General features: G+C 36.8%; 3 protein-coding genes and 1 pseudogene across 3 annotated transcripts; all 4 read left to right on the plus strand.

Annotated features, from left to right (window-relative positions):
• Nucleotides 1-229: 229 nt before the first annotated feature.
• Nucleotides 230-6,733, plus strand: tna (Zinc finger MIZ domain-containing protein tonalli). The gene is made up of 9 exons (XM_088038598.1): nt 230-414; nt 936-1,136; nt 3,747-4,633; nt 4,690-5,036; nt 5,086-5,399; nt 5,456-5,600; nt 5,650-5,979; nt 6,043-6,306; nt 6,484-6,733. Exons 1-9 carry the CDS (start codon nt 392-394, stop codon nt 6,622-6,624), a joined length of 2,652 nt encoding a protein of 883 aa, XP_087894724.1. The 5' UTR covers nt 230-391; the 3' UTR covers nt 6,625-6,733.
• A 3,642-nt stretch (nt 6,734-10,375) lies between these two features.
• LOC148172289 (2-acylglycerol O-acyltransferase 1-like) lies at nt 10,376-10,992 on the plus strand (annotated as a pseudogene).
• Nucleotides 10,993-14,204: 3,212 nt separating this feature from the next.
• On the plus strand, nt 14,205-15,408 carry LOC148172290 (2-acylglycerol O-acyltransferase 2-like). Its single transcript, XM_088039283.1, has 3 exons — nt 14,205-14,220; nt 14,268-15,052; nt 15,101-15,408. The coding sequence occupies exons 2-3, from the start codon at nt 14,269-14,271 to the stop codon at nt 15,256-15,258; spliced, it is 942 nt and encodes a 313-aa protein (XP_087895409.1). The 5' UTR covers nt 14,205-14,220; nt 14,268; the 3' UTR covers nt 15,259-15,408.
• Nucleotides 15,409-24,565: 9,157 nt separating this feature from the next.
• Nucleotides 24,566-25,168, plus strand: LOC148172291 (odorant receptor Or1-like). The gene has a single exon (XM_088040148.1). It carries the CDS (start codon nt 24,578-24,580, stop codon nt 25,166-25,168), a length of 591 nt encoding a protein of 196 aa, XP_087896274.1. The 5' UTR covers nt 24,566-24,577.
• The last annotated feature ends 710 nt before the right edge of the window (nt 25,169-25,878 follow it).

Below are 25,878 nucleotides of genomic sequence, written 5' to 3' on the forward strand. Positions count from 1 at the left end.
CCTATCAACAATTAGCAAATTAAAAAAGTTGGATTTGACAGTTTTCGGGGCTCGAAATTCCGGGCGCCGCCCCTGTGGTTCGTTGCGTGCCTAGAGAGAGAAGGAGAATTATCCACCCACGGTATCGGTCGCAGTGAGCTGGCAACACCGCCCGCTATAACCGATATTGTGGCCGCATGGAATGGAGGAGAATGAGCTCGGGTCAACTTCCCCTGAACCCCTCCATAGCTGACTACGTGCCGTTGTTTCTCTCACAGGCAGACAGTTGAACGTCGCGTTCCGGTTGTGTTGTACAAGCCGCGTTGATACGCTCGCGGACAAGTGTGTTAACCAAATATTATGATCGTGTAAAAGTGTCTCAAACATTGACTATCTTTATGTTTACCCTCAAATGCTGGGATATACTTCCTACAGGTACATATCATTTTTTGTATTTTTTTCAGATTTTTGAAAAAAAAATTCGGGGGCGAGTGGCGCTGGTGCTAAATTTTTGAAAAAAGCAGTGAAGTGAAACCGTGAAAGAAGTGAAAAAAGTGTGCACTTGGACTTGGTGGTGAAAGGACTTTGCTTCCAAGTTCTAAAAAAAGGGACTTCGAACTCTTGTGACACAGTGAAAACCCCAAATGTGGTGCCAAAAGTTTTTTTTCTTTCTCAACGGACTTTTTACCAGTGCCTTACAAATTCGGACTATTTAACCCCTGTCCGGCTTTCACACGCCCCCGTTTTTTTTTTCGAAAAGTGGTGCGAACGTGACCATCTGCCAGTGTTAGTACCAGTGTGTTTTAATCAATGGGACTGTTCTGTGATAACATTATCCGTTGATTGACGTGCGTGATAAGAGGGAATTATGCAGCGTGCGACACATAAGCGCTCTGCTGATTGACTAATCACCACGTGGATGAGGCCTTCGATGTAACCAGCATGGCCTGTTTCAGGGACTGGTCGCCAGCGGGCGCCACGGCCCAGCAGCAGTTGTCAGTCGTGACCACGGTGTGGGGAGTCACCACGTCTACTCAGTCGGGCCCCCACGGAGGCTTCTCGGGTGGCCCGACACCTGCAGGAAACCCGAACTACGGAAACAGCCTCAAGCAGGGGCAGCCCAACTACCAGACGGCCTACAGGCAGGCGGCGCCTGGGTGAGTGCTTCGCCGGGGATCCCCAAAAATTCTCATTGGCGCGAAATTTCAATCTTTTTACGGCCGTGGCAGCTAATTCCAGCAATTTTCACGTTGTTTACTCGACCCATTCGCACGTGTTGGGAACAATTTCAAGTTCGTTATTGCGCTACCTGCTTCCATCCATGATTTATGGGTTCGGAACAAAAAAGCCCATCGATGAACCCATAAACCGGAATTCCGAAGATTTACAATCCGCCCAAGCTAGAGAGGGTCGGGGAAGCTGGCTGAATTGATTCTGGGAAAAAATATTTGTTGGGCTTTCTAAAGCTTTTATCATGAATCTATTTTTAAAGTAAAAGTTTGAGATAGCTCGTGAAAGGTTAATTCATCAGTTTTTTTTGCGCTCCTCGGTATAATAAATAAAGAGGCGACTGTAGGCACGTTCCCTGTATTACAAGATACTGAATCAAAATAAATTAATGCGGCGTAAACTCGAAATATAAGATGATAAATTTTACTTCATTGTGTTAGTTAATTCGATCGGTGTAATAATGGTTAGATAATTGCGCCGAAGAAAATCGTCAATAACCATTGTTGGTCGCACCGTAGGTGTGTTTTTATTAATTAGTTTATTGTTAAATTGTCCATGCGTTTATAACATGCGATTAAAACCACGGCGTCTTTAACAGTTTTTTCGACCCCATCTGTTGGCGTCCCTCAGGTACCGTCCCAAATATGTATCCAATTAGGGGTGTTTTACTCACAAAGGTGACCTACTCCCGGAATCAAGGCTGTTTCGTCCTAAAAATGTTCCCGAAAATAGCCTCATTAGATATTCAATTAATTAACGGGGGTGTGAAGGGTGGCGTTCGATTTTCCCGAAACTGAGACAATGCCGATACTGTGTGTGAACACGAACGCGGCCATTGTTTGTCACATCATAGCGTGCAACTCCCCCTGCAACCCCGAACAATCGACGATCTCCCTTCTGAGGGGTATTGTTTAGCTTTACCCACCGGTTAAATGTACAGCTTTTTGCAGCCGTATTTCCTGAACTCGAGCCGAAAAATAACCGACGCGAAATGTGGGGTAGCTAAACGCTTTATCAACTCATTTTGATGTTATCTTTACAGGTGCGATTGTTTATTAGCGCGCCGTAATATGTTGGCATTGAAAACAATAACGCGGGGATATGTGGATCATCCCCGAGCATTGCAGGGGACGCCTAGAAACGCGCGGTTATTTGCACTATTAATAGTTTTATCAGTTAAACAGTTACCGTTTTTATTAACCTGGTGATAAGCAAATTGTTCGAAAACGACAAGGTCGCTCCAATTGCGCTGAAAATGAAGGTTTTCATTGCACCACTCGTCTCTATAAATCACACTAGTTTTCGAGGACTTTCCGCTCCAAAATTCGTTGAAACGCACCACAATTATGACCCCATGAGGGGGATTTTTTCGAGGGTCGTAACAAGGGATATACCACATTAGAGCGTCAGTTTTAAATAGACCAAACTCAGGAAGTCTCTCTTTGAAATTCCCAGAAAGTGTTGACAATTCGAGGGGCTGGCAGCTTTTCAGGTAAAGAAAACACACCGACATTGAGATAAATATCGATTGTTGTCGGAACAGATAAAGAAAAATGACCTGAGATAGCAGTTAGGCAAACCGTAAAACATGACTTGCAACTGGCTACCTTTTCAATCAGAAATAAAAATCGTTATCGCTGATGTTTTTACGATATTTGATCAAGGTTGACGCGTGTGCAAAGATTTACAACGTTTTAATTACGTATCTTTGGTTTCAAAAAAGGAGTCCAAAGTCGGGCTGAGTAATAAAACTCACACCGGACATTAACAAACAAAACTGCGGCTATAAATTTTTAATTTGACGTTCATTGTGAGATTCGCACGCGTGATAACATAAGTAAACAAGTTTATTTTTTATCTAAACACGAACTAATGGCGCGGTTTGTTCGATTTGCACGTTATTTATCGGTAATGAGTGGTCAAATTGCACCTGCAGTCTGTTCACGGTGCAAATTCTAAAATTTTTATCGTAGAACTCGCTAGAAAAGACAAATTTACCCTTTGAAAGAAGAAGTAACGAATTAACTTGTTGGAAGAAAAAGTAATTTTTGTAAAAGGTGCATTAAAAGTGACGGAGCGTCTTGTTCTAATCTTATCAACACGACTGATGCGATCACCTGCTGTTTTTACCACCTGTTTACAATGCAAATAGAATTTATCTACATTTTATACTGATTGTGGGTGTAGGATGCACGTTAAAAATAATAAGCGCACTTTACTATTATTAGTTGAGCTTTAGTGTTATTGCATAAGGTGCAAAATGATGCGCTGTAAAACGCTCCTAATAAACTACGAAACTGTTACTGGAATTTTATTTTCAACACTTTACAAAGAGAATTTGATTATTGTTGGAACAGCTGCATTTCATCGATTTTTATTGCCAAAATCGTCGATAACGTCAAATCCAATCAAAAGAATTAACATTTTGTCGCTATTCTTAATTTTTGTGGGCGTTCTTATCTCTAGTAACTATAAATTCGGTGATATGCAATCACATTTGAATACTTCGTGTAATTTATGAATGTTTGTTTTTGCAGGGTTGGCAACTATGGCGCCGGTAATGGCATGAATGGTACTGAGGGCGGCTACGGGAGCGGTAATGCACTGTCAACGGCTGCCATGGTAGCGGCTGCGACAGCAACGGCCACCGCCACCGCCAGCGTGGTGGCACTCCAAGATAACAGTCAATTTAGTAACCAGCAGTATTCTCAGGGTTATCAGCAACGGATGATGCCCATGAACAGTATAAATGGTATGAACACCATGAGTCCCATGTCCAACATGGCCAACATGAGCATGGGTAACATGCATAACAACATGATGGGCAATATGGGGCCCAAAATGGCCATCCAGAGTCCCGGGCCTACCAACAACACGATGTATCCGCGGCGGATGACGCCGTATCCTTCGCCTGCGATGCACATGAATCAAAAGAGGCAGCAGCAGCAGTATGGGACTTCGGGGCCGTGTCCCACGATGAACCCCAATTTTAACCCCAATGGGCAGTATCCCGGATATGGGACGCGGCAGCCCAACTTTAATCAGTATCCTACCCAGCAGACGCTGGGGCCTAGTGCGACCTTTGGGCCTGGGAACATGGGGCCGGTGGTACGGGGGGCGGGGACTATGAGGCAAACGACGCCGCCGTACACCAACCAAGGGCAGTACTTCCCCAATGCCCCCATGAACCAGTTTTCCAACGACTCGCAGTACATTAATAGGAATGTCAACGGGCAATATGGCAATACTAACCAATTTCAACAGGACGTGGCAATGAGGGGTAACATGAACTATCAGCACAGTCCCATTCCTGGGAATCCCACGCCGCCGCTCACGCCCGCGAGCAGCATGCCCCCTTATATAAGCCCCAATCCCGACGTAAAGCCCAACTTCAACGAAATGAAGCCGCCAGTACCCAGTCAGAGTAAGAAAAACAAAAAAAAACATCGAAACAAACTTTTTATTCGAATTATTTTTTAGAAGACGACGAGCTGCGACTGACGTTCCCGGTCCGCGACGGCATAATTCTTCCACCCTTCCGGTTAGAGCACAACTTGGCAGTCAGCAACCACGTCTTTCATTTGAAACCGACAGTGCATCAGACGCTCATGTGGCGCTCCGACTTAGAGTTACAACTTAAGTGCTTCCATCACGAAGACCGACAAATGAACACTAATTGGCCGGCTTCCGTGCAAGTCTCAGTCAACGCGACACCACTCATCATCGATCGAGGCGAAAACAAGACGTCTCACAAACCTCTGTACCTTAAAGATGTCTGTCAACCAGGTCGAAACACCATTCAGATAACAGTTTCAGCGTGTTGTTGTGTATGTTGTCTGAAGCAGTCGTTGTTCAAAACTAATCTTTGTTTTGCAGTCTCATCTGTTTGTCCTGCAGCTGGTGCACAGGCCGAGCGTGAGGTCAGTGCTGCAGGGACTGTTGAGGAAGCGGTTGCTGACGGCGGATCATTGTATAGCGAAGATCAAAAGGAACTTTAGTAATACCGGAGACAGGGATCGAGATGCAGTCGAGCAAACCGCGTTGAAGGTTTCGCTTAAATGTCCTATAACGTACAAAAGGATAACACTGCCAGCTAGGGGACACGATTGTAAACATATTCAGTGCTTCGATTTGGAGTCGTATCTCCAGATGAACTGCGAGAGGGGCTCGTGGAGGTGTCCGGTTTGCAAGTAAGTCTTCTTTTAATGAAAGTGAGGGGAGTTGGTCACCGGTGGCTTTTTTTTAGTAAACCGGCTCAGTTGGAAGGCTTAGAAGTCGACCAGTACATGTGGGGGATCTTAAACACCCTCACCAACAGTGAGGTGGACGAAGTGACGATCGACAGCTCTGCTAACTGGAAGGCGGCTAAAGTTTTAGGCACAACAATAAAGGTGATGATAAAGATGTAAGAATTTCGTGTTAATTAAGTGGTTTTTGCAGATGGAGGACGAGAATGACTCTTGTGGAGCCAAACGACTAAACAAAGCAATGTCTCCAGGCAGCATGACTCTGCCTACCATGAACAATTGGGACATGTCACAAGCCATGTCACCTTATATACCTCCAGACATGAACAGTATTGCAAGCGGGTCCATGATGAATGGCCCTCCTTCCTACAACAACTCCAGAAACAGTCAGTATGACTTTGGGTCGACTACTAACTCAGGAAACAATGACTACTCTTCAGGAAACGGACCTCTGTCGCATTTGAGCGACTCCGTTAACTCTCTAGATCCTCTCAACGCGATGGAGAAGAGCTTGAACGAACAGGTAAGACTGTAGAGGAGTCAGAGTTGGAAGAAATTAACACGTGGTGTGTTTGTTTTATTTTAGATGCCTCACACGCCTCATACTCCTCACACGCCCCATACTCCCCACACTCCGGGAGGAACGCCCGGTTCTGCCCACACCCCCGGTGGCAATGGTCCTCCCAGCGTACCACCAGCCACCGACCACCACAATAACAGCAATAGTTCAAACAACAGTACCAGTAATAACGGGAACAATGCGGACACCGTTCCTGACATACCTTCAGATTTGAACTTTGATCCGGCCGCTGTTATTGACGGTGAAGGTACCGGCCAGGAGGCACTCAACGTGAGTTTTTTTCTTTTTTAATTACACATATCAATAAACGTCAATTGTCATTAGTTTTAATTGTGCTTGGGTGGCCTTTGCACAAGTAGAGAGATATGTCGAATGACGAGCGTATAAAAAGCGGGGGCGTGACGCACGAGGAAGCGATGATTAAAAATAATTTGGACTTTGTTTCAGTTGTTGCCGGACAGCGTGGACCCGATGGAGTTGCTGTCGTACTTGGACCCTCCCGACCTAAATACGCCCCCATCTAGCGGCAGCAGCGTAGGGCACACCAACACGTCTGCCGGCGACGACCTCCTTGCTCTGTTCGAATAGACGAGTTCCTGAAGCTCACGACCACGTCTTGTGGTGGACATGTGAGTGAACAAGTGTGATAAAACAATCTAACGTGTTAATTATTGAAGTAAAGGTCTAAATCAAACTATTTTCACTGTATTATTTGTACATAACTACTTAAATTAATGGCGTAAGCTTTTATTTCATTGGTTAGAGAATATATTAAGATATAAATTATTGAAGTATATTTTGATTTTTATGCCAAAATTTTATCGTATATTGTATATTATGAGCAACCAGTGGAATAAAAAGAAATTCGTGACGGCCAGTTTAGCATAGTATTATTAACTACATAAATATACTTATTATAGTATAGAAGTTGGAACCAAACGATCTAGTACTACTAGAACGGCCGTGTTTGTCGGTCTTTTTGCATCTCGATGTGCATAGGCTTCAAGTATTATCTGCTGTATTCGATTCAGTGAACCTAATATAACAGCAGACAACACGTGTAACGATTACACACAAGCAATATCGATCACGAATTGTGTTTCTTATGTTTCAGGCTTAAATCTGCACAAGCACCCACATAAATATAATATTAATTAATTGAGAACTCTGAGACTGTGATAAAACTTTAATTATAAGTAATTTTAACATATTTGATAATTGTATATTTATAATCGTGGTTCTTTAGCATCATTTGAATTTTGTATTAAACAAGAATATTATGTTATAGTGTGGCTGCTGTTTGTGTGTGTCTTCACAAAAGTTAATTTCATGTGATACGAAAATATATTTTGGTTAAATACAACAAGAGTTTTATTCCCAAATCCTTATACGTGTTTGTCGTTCACATTTTGTATTGATTTTGAAGGGGTCCAAGTTCCTAAACAAAAATGTATTCGCTTTGCATCGATACAAAATTATATCAGGTTCACTAGAATTTACGCAATTCTTATTGCCAAGAATAACTCATTCTAAAAAGGTAGGCAGAATAGATGTCAATAAGTTGTATGTAACTAGCCAAAGTAGAGAATTTTTATCAAATTATTAAAAGTTTACGCGATGTAAACTTTTGATAAGTTCAGTATAAATTTTGCCAATAATTTATTGTTCTTTTCTTTTCTCGGCAAAATTACTACGTTTCCCTCCTTCATTTTCAGAAAAGCATCATCAACGTTCATTTCGATAATGGACCAATTTTTATAAAATTCTTTTCTGAAGGTGATCAATTCCATCGTTTAGACCAATCATTAACATATCATTTGATTTTTTACACCCGTTCTTTTCATTCGCCGATTTGGACCAATATTGTAAGATATTTTTGTTTCTCGAATAAATTTTTCGTTGAGTGTGATTTGTATTAGCCTGTTAAAATAAGATTGTCAATTTTATAACGAAAAATGCAATTATTTTTTAAACAACGTGATTATTGGCAATTTTATATTTGTTTCTTATGAATGATAATAGATCTAAATTATTCTGTAGAAAACAAAAACTGTGTAATATGAATTTTGCTAATTACTGTAAATATATTGTACATTCGTTTAAGGAAATATTATGTCTACGCATAATTGACTATTTGTTTTTCTATTTACGTTCTAGTATTTTATGGGGATTATTATTTACTACACTTTTGTGTTTTATTATATTGTTCAGTACAAATGGAAATTTATTTTTAGTATTTCTAAATTAGTCTTTGTATATTTTATTTAAAATTTTGACTTTGTGTTATCCTATTTTATTATCAGTGTTTTGTGCAATGAATAAAAATGTAGACTGATAGTTTTAATACCTACACCTTTTTTTTTATTTCTTTTCTTTTACTTTTTATTTAGTTGATAACCCTCCCAACCTCCCAAAATTCAAATGTGCGAGAAAAGGTAGGTACGAAATATTATAATTACTAATTACTAGCGTGTATTACTGGTTGCATATCCCAAGGAAATGATTCGAACTTTTTGATACTTAATTTTAATTTTAGAGTACATTAGCGAATTTGGTTTACGATTCTAATTCGCAAAAATTTAGGTCGATGTTATTATGATTTGGTACCGGTTTGGAAGGTTGCAGTGGGGATCAATACTATCCATTGACACCACTCTTCAGAGCACAGCGCCTGTCGGCACTATTATAAAATTGTGATGTTGAAGCATTGACTTTAATTAAATAACCTAGATGGTGCAAACAAAGATGCTTTAGTGATTCGGGGATAGGGTCTTAACTCTGGGCCAACATCATTGAACAATCTCAGAAAAGCATCATAGGTTTTGTCCCTTTCTAACACATTGAAAACTGACAACTAAATAAGTCCATCCTTTTCTATAATATCTGAGAATTGATTGGGCAAGAGAGTTGGCGCGTGATTTGAATTTAAAGAAAGAGAAACCTTTAAAATAAGAGATTAGTGAAAATTTAGCGTGAAATTGTTCGCTTTAGCGTTACACACTACACATACTAAGATAGTTTTTAAATAAAATCAAATACAACACAACACAATACAAAACAATCAAATATTATGTTAACCGGTTTGCAAATGAACCACAGAACAAATGAACGTAACCTTTAAACGCAACAGAAAGACGCTGTCCTGTCACATTTCTGGCGTCAAACAGAAATAAGCCACGACTGACGTGCTCCAACGTTATTGGCTGGATCTTATAGAAAAAGAAAGACTGAACATCGATGAAAATTTCAAAGTGAAAGAAAGAGAAGTTTTATAAAAGTATGTTGTACATGTTGGAACTGAACGTATGTTCTATTTACACTGTATGCCCGAATCTCTTATACTAAAACATCTTTGGGTGCAAAGTACCCGCCGTGTTGTTCCTACTCACCAGCCATATTGGAAATAGTGGATTGTGGTGGATTCAAATTTTTAGGCAACCCGCAATTCTCAAGTGTTTTGCTCTAAGTTGAAATAAACTACGGAAAATAGTCGGAAAACTTGACAGATAATATTTTAAATAACTCACTGTGCAGTGTTGTATTACTGGTTCCATATAAAACCTTGTAACAACAAAAAAACACTTCTAGAATATTGAGTTTGCTAAATGACGCATAGTATAAATAAATTAAGATATTATAAAATAATAAAAAAAACCTTTCGTTTAAAGTCGGCCAAATATTTACCTTCACAAAAATTGCATGTAAAGCAGGTAACCAACAATACAGTTATCATGTCTATCATGCAAGTTACAGTCGAATTTCGATTCGTCGTCTCACATTAGTCGAAATTTCTTCGAGAACTAGGATTTCGCACATTTATTTAAATTTTTGTGCAAAAATAATGACAACAATGTAGCGGTCTTAATTCACCGACGAATAAACGCGAATTCCAATCAGTTTAGCGCTGCGACTCGACGGAGTCGGATGTGTTTGTGCATGTGAAGTGACATTGTGCCGTTTTAAAATTTGAATTAAAAGGTAGGTGCTAAATGAGTTTATTTGAGAACCACGCAGGGCAGAAATATTTCGCGAAATTTTTCATTCATAAGTTTTAAAATTCTACTTCTTGTTTAAAGTAAGACGTGCTTAAGTTTAATTCAATGCGCAGCTTAGTTGATATAGCTTTAACTTAACTTCTCTAGTGGATAGATACAGTAATTTACAGGAAATGTCGGGTTTATTTCTTTTTAATTTCACGCGAGACTGCCGATTGGGGTTGCATCCCCTGTTCTCAAAACCTAAGTATACAACCAACTCTACACTAATGAAAACGTTATTGACGAGAAATTATCCTCTCTCATTGCCACCTTATTTCCATAATAAACCAACTTTCTTCTAGATGAATATTCTCGGAATCGAATTCGCACCCCTGCGTATCCCGCTGGAGCGCCGGCTTCAGACCCTCGCCGCCGCCGCCTGGTGCCCAACTTCGCGCTGGACCCCAAACGCAACTACTTGTTTTGTTGCTTTCCTCATGGTATTCTTCCCGCTGGACCTTTTACCAACATCCAGAGCTACTTCAGTGAATTCCACGAAAAGTTCCCGAATTTCACCGTGAAATTGGTATTACTAACTCAGCAGTTTAATTTCCCGTTTCTGCGGGAACTTGCTCTTGGAGTTGGTTGCATTTCGTCGTCCTCCAAGGCGTTGAATTACGTTTTGAGTCAACCTGAAGGTGGCCAGGTTGCGTTGTTGATGCCTGGAGGAGCCGTGGAAGCCTACAACAGCCGGCCTGGACAGTATAAATTCGTCGTTAAAATGAGAAAAGGCTTCGTGAAATTATCCCTACGAAACGGGTCTCCTCTCGTGCCTGTTATTTCCTTCGGAGAACCGGAATTGTTCGAACAAATCGAAGGACCTAAAATACGAAAAATTCAGGAATTCATCAGAGGATTCTTAAGCCGCGATTCCACTTGCTTGTTCTACACCAGACCAGACCAGACATCCAAGATTTGAGAGACGTTTTTATAATTCTTAAATAATAATTATTTTAATACTCAAGGGTGTTGTTGACAAATTATCAAAATTACAATTTATTCCCCAAACACCAAATTTGACAAAAATGCTGACGCGCGTTTCGATAGCAATGCATCAGAGCGATAATTAAACTAAAAACTAACAAATAATTCGTCCTTATAGTATACTAAAAGCTTGTTGACGCGCACCCTTTGGCGCAGGGAGGAGGGGGGCCGTTGTCTGAGTTCATTATTACATTTTTGTTCCTAAATATTTCTAGACTTTCATAAATGTCTAGAAATTTACAATTATTTTTAATTAAACGAAGACAACTTTCATCAATGTGGTGGTCATTGTCAAAAACATGTTGGGCAACGTTTGATTTTTCAAACCTTCCAAATTTGAGATGAGCTTGATGCTCTTTGAACTGACCTGACCTGACCTGACCTGACCTTCTTGTTTGCCCAATATATTTCTGATCACAATCTTTACATTTAATTTCATAAATCCCCGACTTTTCTGTTGTTCCTACTCGGTCTTTAGGATTACCTAGAAGACTTTGGAGGCTTGGACCCGAAGTAAAAACTACTTTGAGATTCAAACCCTGAAAAATTCTTTCCAGTCCCTTTGTCACTGAAGGTGAGTAAGGGATGGTGACAAAAGAAGTCTTCTCAGGTGTTTTCTGAAAAGTAGAACATTCATTGACCAATTTCTTAAATCTAAATTTTTTAACAATTTTATCAACAATGTTGGAATCGAAACCGTTACACCTGGCAGCATCTTTAATTAATTTTAATTCCTTTGTGAATCTGAATTTGTTTAATGGAAAATTCAAAAGCCTGTGAACAAGAAAATTTAGACTTGCCATCTTATGTTGAGGACAATGATGGGAGTCTGTAGTGATGTAAAGAAGTGTACTGGTTTCTTTCCTATAAACATCAAACTCTAATCTGTTCTTATTTTTAATTACAATTGTGTCTAAAAATGGAAGTTTTTCGTCTTTCTCTATTTCGCAAGTAAATTTTATCGTTGGATAACGGTTATTTATTTTGATTAAAAAGTCATCAATTTTTGACTTGTTTGTATCAAAAATGGCAAAAATGTCGTCCACATACCTAACCCAGATTTTTGGAAAATATTCAAGCTCAGATTCAAGTTCCTTTTCAAAGCGGCTCATGAAAAGGTCAGCAATGAACGGAGACAATGAATTACCCTTCATGCTGGAAAAAGAAATTCCCGGAAAATTGAAAAATGTTTTGCTTCATGCAAAAGTCTGTGAGTTGAATATATTCCTTGACAATCTCCGGGTTGAAATTGTTTTCAACTAGGAGTTCTTCCAACCAAACAAAAATGTAATAATGAACTCAGACAACGGCCCCATCCCCTCCTCCTCCCTATACTCCCTTCTACCTGCGATAAAGGGTGCGCGTCAACAAGCTTTTAGTATATGTATAAGGGCGAATTATTTGTTAGTTTTTAGTACCGTAGTTTTTAGTTTAATCATCGCTCTGATGATGATGGCATTGCTATCGAAACGCGCGTCAGCATTTTTTGTCAAATTTGGTGTTTGGGGAATAAATTGTAATTTTGATAATATTCACATATTTGTGAAACTTCCGGTTATGCCGGAAGTAGTAGTCAACTTGCTTATTTAAAATGGAACACACCCCATATACTATTGCATTTTCAGATTTTACTTCCAAATTAAGGGTGACTTTATGTATAATGTGGTACACTTAAATTGAACCATTTCAGATATATTTTGATTTTTGTAAAAAAAATTGCAGAAAAAAACAGAAGTGAATTTTTTTCCCGAAATAAGTACCTTATAATCTATTTTAAAATCGCCACGTTCATTGGAAAATAAGCACAATACAAACGTACAATGAACTTTAATAATTAACTTTATGTATTGGACACCTATTTCCTACTAAAAATATGGAAAAAAGAAGTTTTTTGTTACCAATTTTTTAAGCATGCTTTGGAATGGTAACAATTCACTTTATGTGGATCTTTCACATAGTATAAAGAAATTTGGTGATTTAATAGAATTTAAAAATTCTCAAAAATATAATTTTTTTGTAATGTTTTTGATTTTATTTTTTTTGAAAAATCGAGATATTTCAGAAATCATACAATTTAGTTATAGCACGGTACATGTATAGAAAGTGATCTTCAATTGGCAGATAGAATTCTAAAACGCAATCAAATACAGTGTCCCAGAACTCGCGCCCCAGAGAAAAGGGCTTATGGAGGCAACAATTCTGAACCAAAATTTCGAAATTTTAATTTTTTAACTCAAAAAATAACCGAGATAAGACAAAAAAACTATAGCCAATCCTGAAGCTGAACAGAATTTGAAAATTGGTAACTATGGGCACATAGTATCATCCATTGGTCACATGAATATTAGACTCTCGTTGCCTAGAAAATTGGGATGGCCTTTTACTCCACTTCTCGAATAAGCTTTCGGGATTGGTTATTAACTTTTTATCAGTTCTTGAATACTATTAATCTTAGTCAATTTTTGTTTTGAAATTTACCATCTGTATTGCTGTCGGCACCCTCCCTTGCTCTATGGGGCGCGAGTTCTGGGACACCCTGTATAGATGTTCTATTTAAAATAAAGAAGTTGACTACCACTTCCGGCATAACCGGAAGTGTCACGTAAATGTAAATCTATTTATGCGATTCGTCTTATCCGCTTACTTTTGTCTCCAAAATTTAAAATTCTTATCATTTGCATTTTCTGAGAAAAATGGCAAAACGTATATTATTTACGTTTACAACAGTTAAAGGGTTAATAATTATCGGCGCACAAAATCTCGTGTTTGGCACGGCTAGAAAATGTTTCCAAAAGACCATTTTCTAGCCTAGTGAAACAAATAACTATTTAACATGTGATTTTCAGTTGGAACACCCATAACCTTGAAGACTGTTATTGTTACGTTTTTATATTGAATTGTTGTGAAATAAACGTCGATGCTTTGAAGACTTTGTTTTGATAATAATAAGAAAATTAAGGTCAGAAGAAATACACAATGTAATAAACCAGTAAAGCGAAGAAAAAAAATGGTGCCAAAAACAAACACAAATGATTGTCCATACTTAACAACTATTTTAATGTTTTTCTTAATTTGCATATTTTGACATGAATTTTTACTTTTGCTTCACAAAAGATGGGAAAACACCAAAATATGTTTGTCATTCTAGTGTCGAAAGCAAAGAGTACAGGTAAGCAAAACAACCAACTTTTTACCAAAGTAAAATTTTAGGATGTTGCGAACTTTTTACACATTTTCCTGTTTTACAATTTTTTGCTTCGCGACGGTTTTGGGCTGGTCGTTATTTTTCTTTCTCTTCACCACCCGCTTTTGGTTGATCAGCATACTGTACTTTGGTTGGATGGTCTTTGACAACAACACTCCCGATTCAGGAGGTCGTCAAAAATTATGGATTAGTAACGCAAAATATTGGGAGCACATAAAAAATTATTTCCCTGCAACAACAGAGTTTGTTCCTGGCGTCTCTTTAAATCCGAGGAAAAACTACCTTTTCCTTTGCTACCCTCACGGAATAATACCACTGGGTCCGCCAGTGGGACTAACAAGAAATCTTCGCAAGTTGTACCCCAAATTCTCTGTTCAGACCGCGATTTTACGCGGAATTTTTTACACTCCTTTTTTAAGAGAATACATATTGGCAGCGGGAGCAACATCATGCGCAGAACGTGGTTTGAACTACATCTTGAGCCAACCTGGAGGAGGAAATATCGTGAATTTATTTCCTGGAGGTGCGCTAGAAGCATACTATTGCCATCCAGAAGTGTATAAAATAGTTATAAACAAACGTAAAGGTTTCGTTCGAGTGGCTTTAAAAACCGGAGCACCTTTAGTTCCTGTTTTCACGTTTGGAGAAAACAAAATATTTAATCCTGTTAAAATCGTAGGACTGAAATGGTTACAGGAATATGTTCGGAAGAAATTGGGATTTACGCCAGTGTTGTTTCATGGGCGATGGTGCTTATGGTTCCCCCGAAGATGCGCGTTGACAAGCATTGGTAAGATGTTTGTAGATGTGGGTATGTTTATTACAGTTTGGTTTTTAGTGGGAAAACCAATTGAAGTAGTTAAAAATGACAGTCCAACATCTCAAGAAATTGAGGAGGTTCATAAAGTGTTTGTGGAAGAAATGGTTAAATTATTTGAAACGTACAAGTGGAAGTTTGAAGAAAATCCAGAAAAGGCCCACTTAGAAATAGAATAAGACAATGAGTAGACTCTAATAAAATTATTAATTGTTATTATAAAGTTGTGACCAAATTATTTGGGACATCATTTTATTGATATTTTGAAAATTTTAGTGTAGTTGTAAATTTGACGTGCAAATTTTAATCAATTTTGTCAAATCGGCACAGTTGCTAAGTCCATTTTTGAACAAAATGCGTTTTCAATTTTATAAAAAGGATATCAGAATGGTACAACGTTGGATCCAATAAATAAATATTGTTAAATAAATAAATATTATTAAATACAATTATGTCAAATTTTCAAATTCCAGATATTTCTCGATCTCGCACTTAAGGGTATTGCGATGAAATTCGTGGTCAAAAGTCGATATTTAGAAAAACTTGAATAAATAAACACATAAGCAAAAGGCAATATTTTTTCTACCTTTGAGATGATCTACATCTAGTAAGTAAGGCGTACTAATTCTTATTTTTATGTCTAATTAAAACTCAGTTAAAACACTTCGTCTAATTGTTTTGTTTAAATTCGCTGCTTGAACATAAATAAATAGATTGTTGCACGCTAGGTATGTATTTATAGAATGTATTAATGTATTCTTTACAAAAATAATATTATAAATAAATTATAATACTAGAAAATTACAAATTAAGTGTGTTTAATTTAACAATCGTATAGACTGGAAGGATTTAACTTACTTTAGAGTTCTTCCCGGTAATATTTGTTGATCAGTTTTACAAAAGAAGTGTTTTAAAAATCGCACCAAGATTCAGGTCCGGATTAGTCCAGATTGGTGTTAAAATTCAATTACCAATATAAATAAAAAAAATGTGAAAGATGTTTGTCTTGCTATAGGACCTTCGGTAGTCAAAACCATAATCCGAAAAGCTTTTTTTGTTTGCTGCACCGGAGCCAACCTAAATATCTGTTTTAGTAAATATGCAACCAGTTCAACTTGGTCTTTGACAGCTGTCCATGAAGCTAATATAAGGGGGATGTAATAAACCTTTTTAATCTTCCAGGTCGAAATCCCTTCTTTCATAAAATGCACCACAACGAAATGTTTTGAAACATCGTAGAAAATCGAAGTTTGCTAATTATGATTGAAATTAGCACTAGTCTGATCTAGTTTATGCAATAAATTGATTGCGATTAAGTTAATCGTATTTAAACAGAAGATTGAATCTACAGAGTGTCCGGAAAGTCGCGCACCACCGTGATACTGTATCATCGGACAATGCCATAAAGCACCGGAAAAATGTTTATAAAAAATATCTATGTCTTCAATTTTTCGAGATATGATAGACTGAAGAGTATAAGTTAAATGTCAAAATCAACAATTTTATGTGCAATAATTTCACTTTCAAATGAATTAGTCACCTAAATGACATTTTGCAGAAAGACATGGTGCAAAAATCTTGTGATGTTATGGGACCTTCTTGGGACTTGTCGTCGTCGAAAATGGAAATCAGTGATGGGCACTCACAGAGACACTCAATGTACTTAATTAAAATGTATATTAAACAAAAATACATGTACAGGGTAACCGCAACGTACGATGGTAAAAACGGAATTGAATTATAACAGGTGGTTTTATATTAGCCTTAAGGCTAGTACGGAGTAGCGGCCAGTATAATGTAAAACGGAATTTTGTTTTAAGAGCTCAATTTTACATTTGAAGACTGGCTCGAAGTTTTGAAATGTTTAGAATCACGTATTGTATTGCGGTATGAAGCCGCTTTTTCAGAAAATGTTTTATTCACAATCAGTCAACAATTGTTCATTTTCTAACTTTTCGTAAGGTGGAAAGTGAGCTGTTACTACGGTAATTCACTTCCCAACTCGGTGGGAAGTGACCATTTCCCGACCTCCAAATGCCAGATAACTAGATTTTGATAAATGAAGTAGGCCGCGTTACTGAATTTGACATTTCTATCTTGTCATTTGGCGTCGAAGTTGATTTCAAAAAGTGTGTGAAATGGATGCTGAAGCTTCTATACCGTTTAAAACTAGTACATTTTCCGGAGAATTTTACAAAAAATGAGAAGAATGTCAACATTTTAAGAGGAGAAACAACCGCGTCTCGTCTGACTGCAGGAGTTTACCTTTTCAAGTGAACAACTAAAACAAGGTCTGACACTATGTTGCAGGTTATGATCACTCTTCGTTCACATTTAACATTAACGGTGTTTCCTCTAATATAATTTAACTGGTGAGTTTTAAGTTTCGTTGGTTAAATATATTGTTCATCTTACTATTCAAGATATTTATATTAATAAAGTTGTATTGAAATCAAAAATTCTTAACCTAAAACTTCAAAACCCCAATGTTACCAAATACTTGTTTTCATATTCCGATTTATTATTTGCGCACTTATTCTAAATCTTATTTCATAACTTACTTTCTAAACTTAGTTGCTAACTTAACTCCTAACTTAACTAACTATACTAGGTACAGGCGAGCTCTGAAATAGAACATACAAAAGACAATAATTTGAAGAAGGAAGAATCACCGAAGAAAATTCTTCACTGGAATACATCCGAAAGAAGCCGAAATTAGTGAAAAAAATCAAAAATTCAGTTATAGACAAGATCTGAAAAGGAAAGTAGTAAAATGAAATAAAACTTGCTTGCTGGCCGGGGCCTTGATTCCTCGCATCCTGAAGGTCCTCCTTGAAGTTGACGTCCTGTCCTCCACTTCGATGATGACTGCTGCAATCTGTAACACTAAGAACATTAAAAACTTCTAGTCAAGCGCTGAAAAGGAAAGTAATAATGAAATGGAACTTGCGTGCTGGCCGGGGCGTTGTCTTCTCCCATCCATGAAGATCTTCCTCGAAATCGACCAGGAGAACTCTGAGACCTAAAACATATTTACATTCCATGTTTGTGTTAGTCCCGTATAATACCCCAATATGTTAGTTTCCAGAGAGTTAGATATGTATAAACTTAACTTAACTTATTTCATAACTTACTTTCTAAACTTACTTGCTAACTTAATTGCTAACTTAACTACTAAAACTATACTAGCTACAGGAGACCTCTGAAATAAAAATATACAAAGTTTTTATTGAAGATCTTCTTATCCTTTCGGGAATGAATATCTGAAACAAACAGAAATTAATCGAAAAGACACACTGGATGAATCGCTTCTATGCTTAATGACTAAGAAAAGAGTGCAACATTTGTTCCCATCAACCCATCTGAAGATTTCCGTGGAGAGAGCCAACAGGAATAAGTCCTGAAGCTTCTCATGTTTTTACAGTGGACAGGTCGCTAGCAAACCTGTCCACAAACCCTCCTCCTTTTATCCGGGCTTGGGACCGGCAGCAGCGTCCTTAGTGCCTTACGCTGCAGGCGGAGTTAAAAATCAAATCTAATCAAAGTCAAACTTCTCAAATGAGCCGCGCACTGAATAACATTTAAACACATTTTTACTTTAAATTGTTTAAACTAATAAACGAAAAATCCCCAAAAACTAACGCGAAATGTGTCTAAACCGAAACGTCTTATCACTACTACTAACTCTGCAACGATTTAATTTCAAAATCACTTTATTTCTCACAAACGCACTGCTAACACGTCTATCTCCGACGAGAGCCACTGCACACTGCCCTCCCGACCGACCAATTAAAGACGATTACGAAGTGATTACCTAACTCTTTGCCAAAAATTGCCCAAAAAGTTGTTGTAGCAGACAAAGGCCCGGACCAGAGGCGCTAATTGATTTACACCCCGACCTACTAATTAAATTGGATTACGTGATTACCTAACTGTTTTACTTATTGCGCAAAAAATTATTCACTAACAAAGGCACTCCCAAAACTATCAAAATAAAATAAACGGAATGTTCTATTGGTAGCATAAACGCCGGTGGCGCCCTCGTCTGTCAAAACTGTTCTCGTTTTACATATACACAAGATTATTTTTGTACAGTTTAAAATCGTTTACAACTCAATAGTGTTGTATTTAAACAACAAATAGTTAAATTCGTAAAATGCAGCCAACGAAAATAGGCTCCGGATGTGTTAGTTTTACAAATTGTTGCATAGTGTGATGTCAGAACAATTATTCAAACACCGATAAAAACACAAAATTTTATAGTTTTCCGTACAGACCACATGAACAAGACCGGCGAAAACAATGGATAAATGCCGTTAAGAGAAATACGTAAGTGAAATTTTGAAAAGACGAGTTCAACTAACTTCAATAATTGTTAACATTTATAGGTTTAACAGCAAATGCGCTTGGGCACCCAAACCCTATTCGAGAATTTGCAGTCAGCATAGTAATGTAATGATTAATCTTCCAAAATTTGTAAATTCAAGTACTCAATTCAAGTCTAATGATGTTGAAAAATCGTTTTTATTTGAATGTGAATATTATGGTAATAATGAAATTGCAACATCATGCAACATACCTGTAAATAACAATTTCAAAAGTTACGTAAATAAATGCATTGGTCCAAATAAGGAAGAAGATGTATGTGCAAGCTTTCATGGTTTTTCTTCTACAAAAACTGATGAACAGATAACTAGCTCGAAATACTTGAAATATTTTGTCATTACTAAGCATTACAACACATGAAAATGACAAAATTTGTCTTAAAGATAAGTTATTAACATTTTTAATGAAAATGAAACTTAGAATTCCTATTCTGCAGTAGGAGTGTTGTTTGGAGTTCATAGATATACTATTCAAAGAATATTCATCGCACTATTGGAGGAACTAGCACAGAAGATAAAAAATTATGTTTTTTGGCCTAGCAGAGAAATTGTGTCAAGAACAATGCCAGAAGTTTTTAAAATCAAATAGCCCAATTGTCGTGTTATCTTTGACTGTTCAGAAATACGAATTCAACAACCAGGACCTGTAGATCATTGCATTTATACTTATTCACATTACAAAGGCGCTTTTACTGCTAAATTTTCAATTGGAATAACTCCATGTGGATTCATATCATTTATATCTGATTGTTATGGTGGTCGTTCTAGTGATGGTTTTATAACTAACTCTTGCAGAATCCAAGAACTTTTGGAAAAAAGCCGTTCTTTGTTAACCTACAATAAAACTTCTTTAGAATGTCAGTAACCAAAAAATGTTGTAACAAACCTCAAGTTCCACGGAGTACTTGGCCTTTATAAGTGAAAATTCTTAGAAATTTCTCTCTAAAACGTTAAGGACGTGACCGACTAGAACCAATGCTTTCCCCTTTTCTTCGGTCGTAGTTGTTCCGTGAATAAACTTAACAGTTTCAGATCCAAAATGAAGTTCGATTTCCATACCTAATAAATATCTAAAACACTACTTAAACACCACAAAAACACACAAACAATCACAAAAACATTACAATCGTACACCAACCAGTGACGATTTATATGTAAATATTTCAGCTGTCACTTATAGGGGGCGCTATATTTAAAATCCGCGCGCTCCCAATATAGGTAAATTATTTAAACTAATAAATGAAAATCCCGAGGGATGAATGCGACGTGTCTAAATGGAAACGGTTCTAAAAGTAAACTATCCACTAGTACCCACCTTGCAACTAACACCCCGATCGAGCAAATACGATCAGCGAACACAAAAGGTAATCGAAAAGTCACAAGAAACTAACGCGAAACGTCCCTAAATCAATAATCACCCTGGTACTCACCCTGCGACGATTCAATTCAAAAATCACTTTATTTCTACAAACGCACTGATAACACGTCTTTCTTCGTCGAGAGCCACTGCACAACTGCCCTCTCGACCGACTAATTGAATACTGTTACGTGATACCTAACTTTTTTTCGTCATTGCCAAAAAATTAAAGTGGCAGACAAAGGCCCGGACAAAATCGCTAAATGATTGAGACCCCGACAAACTAATTACGTGATTACCTAACTGTTTTTCTTATTGCGCAAAAAATTGTTTGCGCTAACAAAGGCACTGCACTTTTAAACTATGAAAATTTAAAGGGAATAAACCGAACGGTTCCTATATTTTTCTGTCACTATCCACTTGAAAAGCTAACGCGTAAAGCCATATAATAACTTTAAACAAAGGCAAAATTGTTTAAACCAATAAAAATAAACGACAAGTCCCCGGAAACTAATGCAAAATGTGTCTAAATTGAATCGTCCCTAAGTAAACTATCTGCTAGTACACTTTTCGCAACTATTTAATTCCAAAAGCGCGGTCCGACTAACGCCATAGTACGTCAAACTATAATCAACTGCGCTGATCATCGATTAACTTAACACGACTGACTTTAAACCAAAGCAAAATTGTTTAAACTAATAAACAAAACGAGCCGAGAAACTAACGCGAAATGTCTAAACTGAAACGGCACTAACTAAACTATCTGCTAGAACCCACCTCGCAACTATTCAATTCCAAAAGCGCGATCCGATTGACACCTCGACCGGCTTATAATACGATCTCAAAAGAACACTGTATACTAATAAATGTTTCTAAATCCCAAAGTGAAGAAACTTGAAATTAAATAAATCCGATATTTTAATTAAATTACTGTATCTATCCACTAGAGAAGCTATATCAACTAAACTCCGCATTGAATCAAAAGTCCCGTGAAATGTTTTTGCACTTACCCTTTCAATTTCAATCCAAAACGGCACATTTTCACTTCACATGCACAAACACATCCGACTCCGTCGAGTCGCAGCGCTGAACTGATTGAAATGAAGTGATTAAGTCATTACGAAACTTCCGGTAATTGAGTAAAAAATTGTCCTTCGCGTTTATTTGTCAGTGAATTCAATCCGATGAATTTGCGCACGTTTTAGGAGCCGGACTTCGGTTGACATGGAGCGTCGATTTAAAATAATTTTCGCGGTTAAAATACAAGTCAGATTTTGTGGCTCTAGAAAAATAGAAAAAATAGTGTAGTGAAACTAAAGTGTGTATTTTGACTTGTGATGTGAGACGAATCGAAATTCGACTGTAGCTTGTATAATAGACAACTGTATTGTTAGTTGCCTATGTTACAACCACGATCTGCTATATTAGTAATAATACAGCAGGCCATGGTCTGTACCCTAATTTTGAAACGTATTCCTCAAGTTGCTAGTTTAAGAAATAATACAAGAAGTAAATGAAATGCAATTTTAAATATGAAAATGTCTATGTTCAGAGATATTATAAATAAAAAAACCACACGTAACATAATTTAAATACAGCATGGTCCACGAGTGATAATGAGGCTGGCCGAACTCAAACTGCAACCCAAAATACATTTTCATAGCATTCATTGCCAAATTTATATTTACAACAAGACAGTTGTTAGAGTTTCGGCAAATCCTTTCACTCAAGACAGTTTCTAATCGCATGTGAAATGTCATCTCCTCCGACGAAACGTTAAGCAGGAAAAAGCAATGCTAAAACTTAGCAATCTTCAAAAATTAAAAGCATAATAGCGTAAGTAGATTGTTCTGAAAAACTTGTCAACTTTGACGTTCATTTCAAATATCTACGACAGCTATGAAAATGTATGTTGGGTTGCAGTTTGAGTTTGGTTAGGCTCATTAATTTGAATTTTTTTAACATGCATTTTTGCCTGCCTATTATTCTTATAATTGACTAAACAGAGGATTCAGTATTCAGTTGAAAATAATGAAAAAGACAAATTTCAATTCAAATTTTTCCCTTTTTAAATGTACACTGACTTGTACGAAATGAGCCGTGTGTCCTTTTATGGATGATATGGGTGGGTATACACTTACCTTTCAAAACACTGAAACATCGTCAAACTTTCAGCTTGTTAATATTTATCAAATATTTAGTACATGGATTTGTGATCTGACGGATCTTAGCATAAACATTCTTGTCTGCTATTATCATGAAAATTTCAGCACAACTTAGCGTATTTGACAACGCACTAAAAACAATGCAAAGAAATGTACCGGCTAACTCAACCGGAATTAAAGAGAGAGCTGATTCAAATATTAAACACCATAGAAATATTTTGGAGTACTGAGACAACACAAATATTGACTTCCACTAATTTTTTTATTTCAATTTTTTTTTATATTTGTGTGGTTGGATTGATGCATTACAAGAATTCAAATAAGATTTAATTATTTTCTTAATACAGAAGCAGATTCTTCATACACTTTATATTTCGGGATAATTTATATTCTCTGTATACGTTCAAAGCGGTTCTAATTTTATTGCACGCTAAAAATGCATTAAAACATTTGAGATAAGCCAGCACCAAATTTGACTTCAGACTTAGAAACCTCATGCAAAATCACCTAAAATCGCAGACGTGAAATGACTGGAAAAATCTTTAATAAATTCGCATGTCTAAAACCATTTGTTGCATTTGTTTACAATGACTTCTTAAACTTTTTACTTAATAAGATTAATACCTTAATTAAGTTCATGATCAAAAAACCAATGAGATCATGACAATCATAATAATCGACGACAATTTCTTATTTGTTATTTATTTGTTACAATTGTATCTGCTGTGTCCCTACATTTATAAAGTTAATAAATTTGCGAAATTAAAAATTGCTTTAATCAAAGATAACTAGACGACAATCTGCACCGAAAAAAATTTGGGGTAAAAAGTGCACCATTTTAGTTTATTTTTAAATTTAATAAATAAGCACGTACCTGTATAAATGCAGATAAACGGTGGTTTTTTATATTGACGATAAAATAAGTATCGACGACCTGAAATGAAATACCTAAAAAAGTGATTCTTGGTAATAAATTACCCACTAATTATAGCCAATTTGCATTATAAATGACGACCCTACAAAAGGTACACGTTCAAATTATCAGTTTATAAGAATTTTATTCTATTAAGTATAATATTAGACCTCTGTTAATTAGCATGACAAAAATTAATAAATTTTAAATTAAAGTAACCTACTCCAATAAAATCTATGTTTCTGTCAGAAGCACTCGAAACCTTCAAAGTGTTTTACGTGGTAACCAGTCAGCTGGTAACGTACATAGACACCAAAATAGTTCAGTTTAAAACATTTATAAACTAACTGAACCTAACACAACATATAATTTGAATGTGAATTAGTAATGGGCCCAAAACAAATTAATTTTTTTTTGGATTTTCATTTATTAAGACAGCTATCAAAATTTGTCCACTTTACGTCCGACTGTTCAAGTGCTAACACCATGGATTCCACGAAAGTACCAGAAATCGATTTAAGAGAGTTTGTTACTCTGAATCTGAAATTCATTAATTTCTTCGGATACTTTTATCCGAAATTCGACAAGCCGTCGCTTAAAAGAACTCTTTACTACATCTACGCCGCGACTTTTGTATTCTTCGCTTATATCTTATCAGTACTTAGTCAGATTGCTAAAATGGTAGAATCCCTGGATGACCTAGAAAAAGTAACAGACGCTTCGTTCTTACTTTTAACCAACTTTGTACAGATAATAAAAATCTACTCTTTCAATAAATATCGCACGAAAATTTTCAAGTTGATGGAAGGCATGAACAGGGAAGAATTCCAACCGAAAAATTTACAACAGTGGAAGACCATTCGAAATGAAATTACAAAGTCAAAACTGATCTCAGTGTTGTTTTATATCGCTTGTACTTTTACATGTGCATCTTGGGGAATTTCTCCTTTGTTTGATAAAAATATTGATACAGGTTTGAGACTGCCTTTAAGTGGATGGTACCCTTTTAGTACTGACCATTCGCCTGCGTTTGAGTTTGCTTATATTTATCAAGTTCTTGTGACATGGTTCGGCGGATTGGGTAACATCAGTATGGATACTTTCATGTCTGGATCCATCATGGTTATTTCCGCACAGTTAAGTGTGCTAAATAATGCTCTTGCAAATATGAGAAAACAGTATAAAGAAATGAACAACATTGCAGATGTAGAAAGTATAAATAAACTGTTGGTACAGAGTGTAAATCATCACAGAAACATATTAGAGTAAGAAACGATTATCTTGCCACTTTTTATTAAACTAGTGATTACAGATTCGCCGACGACTTCACATTTCTCTTTACTGTTTCGATCACTGGCATGTTTGTTGTTGGTGTCATCATTGTTTGCATCTCAATGTTTCAAATGAGTTTAGTACCTGTAATAAGTTTTCGCTTTCTAGCGATGCTTCTTTATCAAATCTGTGTTCTTTGTGAAATCTACTTGTGGTGCTACTATGGAAACGAAGTCATTTTGAAAGTAAATGTTACAATCAAACTTGATAAACATTTCATTTTTTTTTATTTTTAGAGCGATGCCCTCACACAATCAGCTTATATCAGCGAATGGGTTGAGGCCCCACCTCGATTTAAACAAAATTTGTTGTATTTTATGACAAGAACTCAGTATCCGTTGAAATTGTATGCCTCTGGATATTTTACTTTGTCGCTCGAAACGTTTAAAGCTGTACGTAGTTGTGCCATGAGATGTACGACGTAAAATTTGTTTTCAGATTGTGAAGTCATCTTGGTCTTACTTCGCAGTTCTAAATCAGGTGCATTCTGAAAAATAAAGAAAACGGGAAAAGGTTAAAGGGTGATTTTGTCTGTTCACTTTTTTAAGAAATAAATGGTTCAATGTTAAAGTTTTTGTGCCCTGATTTAATATTTTTTGAAGGAAGAGGACGAAAAGCAAGTAATGAATGAGAAAGGTTTGGAAACT

Source organism: Gnatocerus cornutus, chromosome 6 (genome assembly GCF_029298725.1).
Source record: "Gnatocerus cornutus isolate USDA-ARS CGAHR chromosome 6, icGnaCorn1.1, whole genome shotgun sequence".
NCBI lineage: Eukaryota > Metazoa > Arthropoda > Insecta > Coleoptera > Tenebrionidae > Gnatocerus > Gnatocerus cornutus.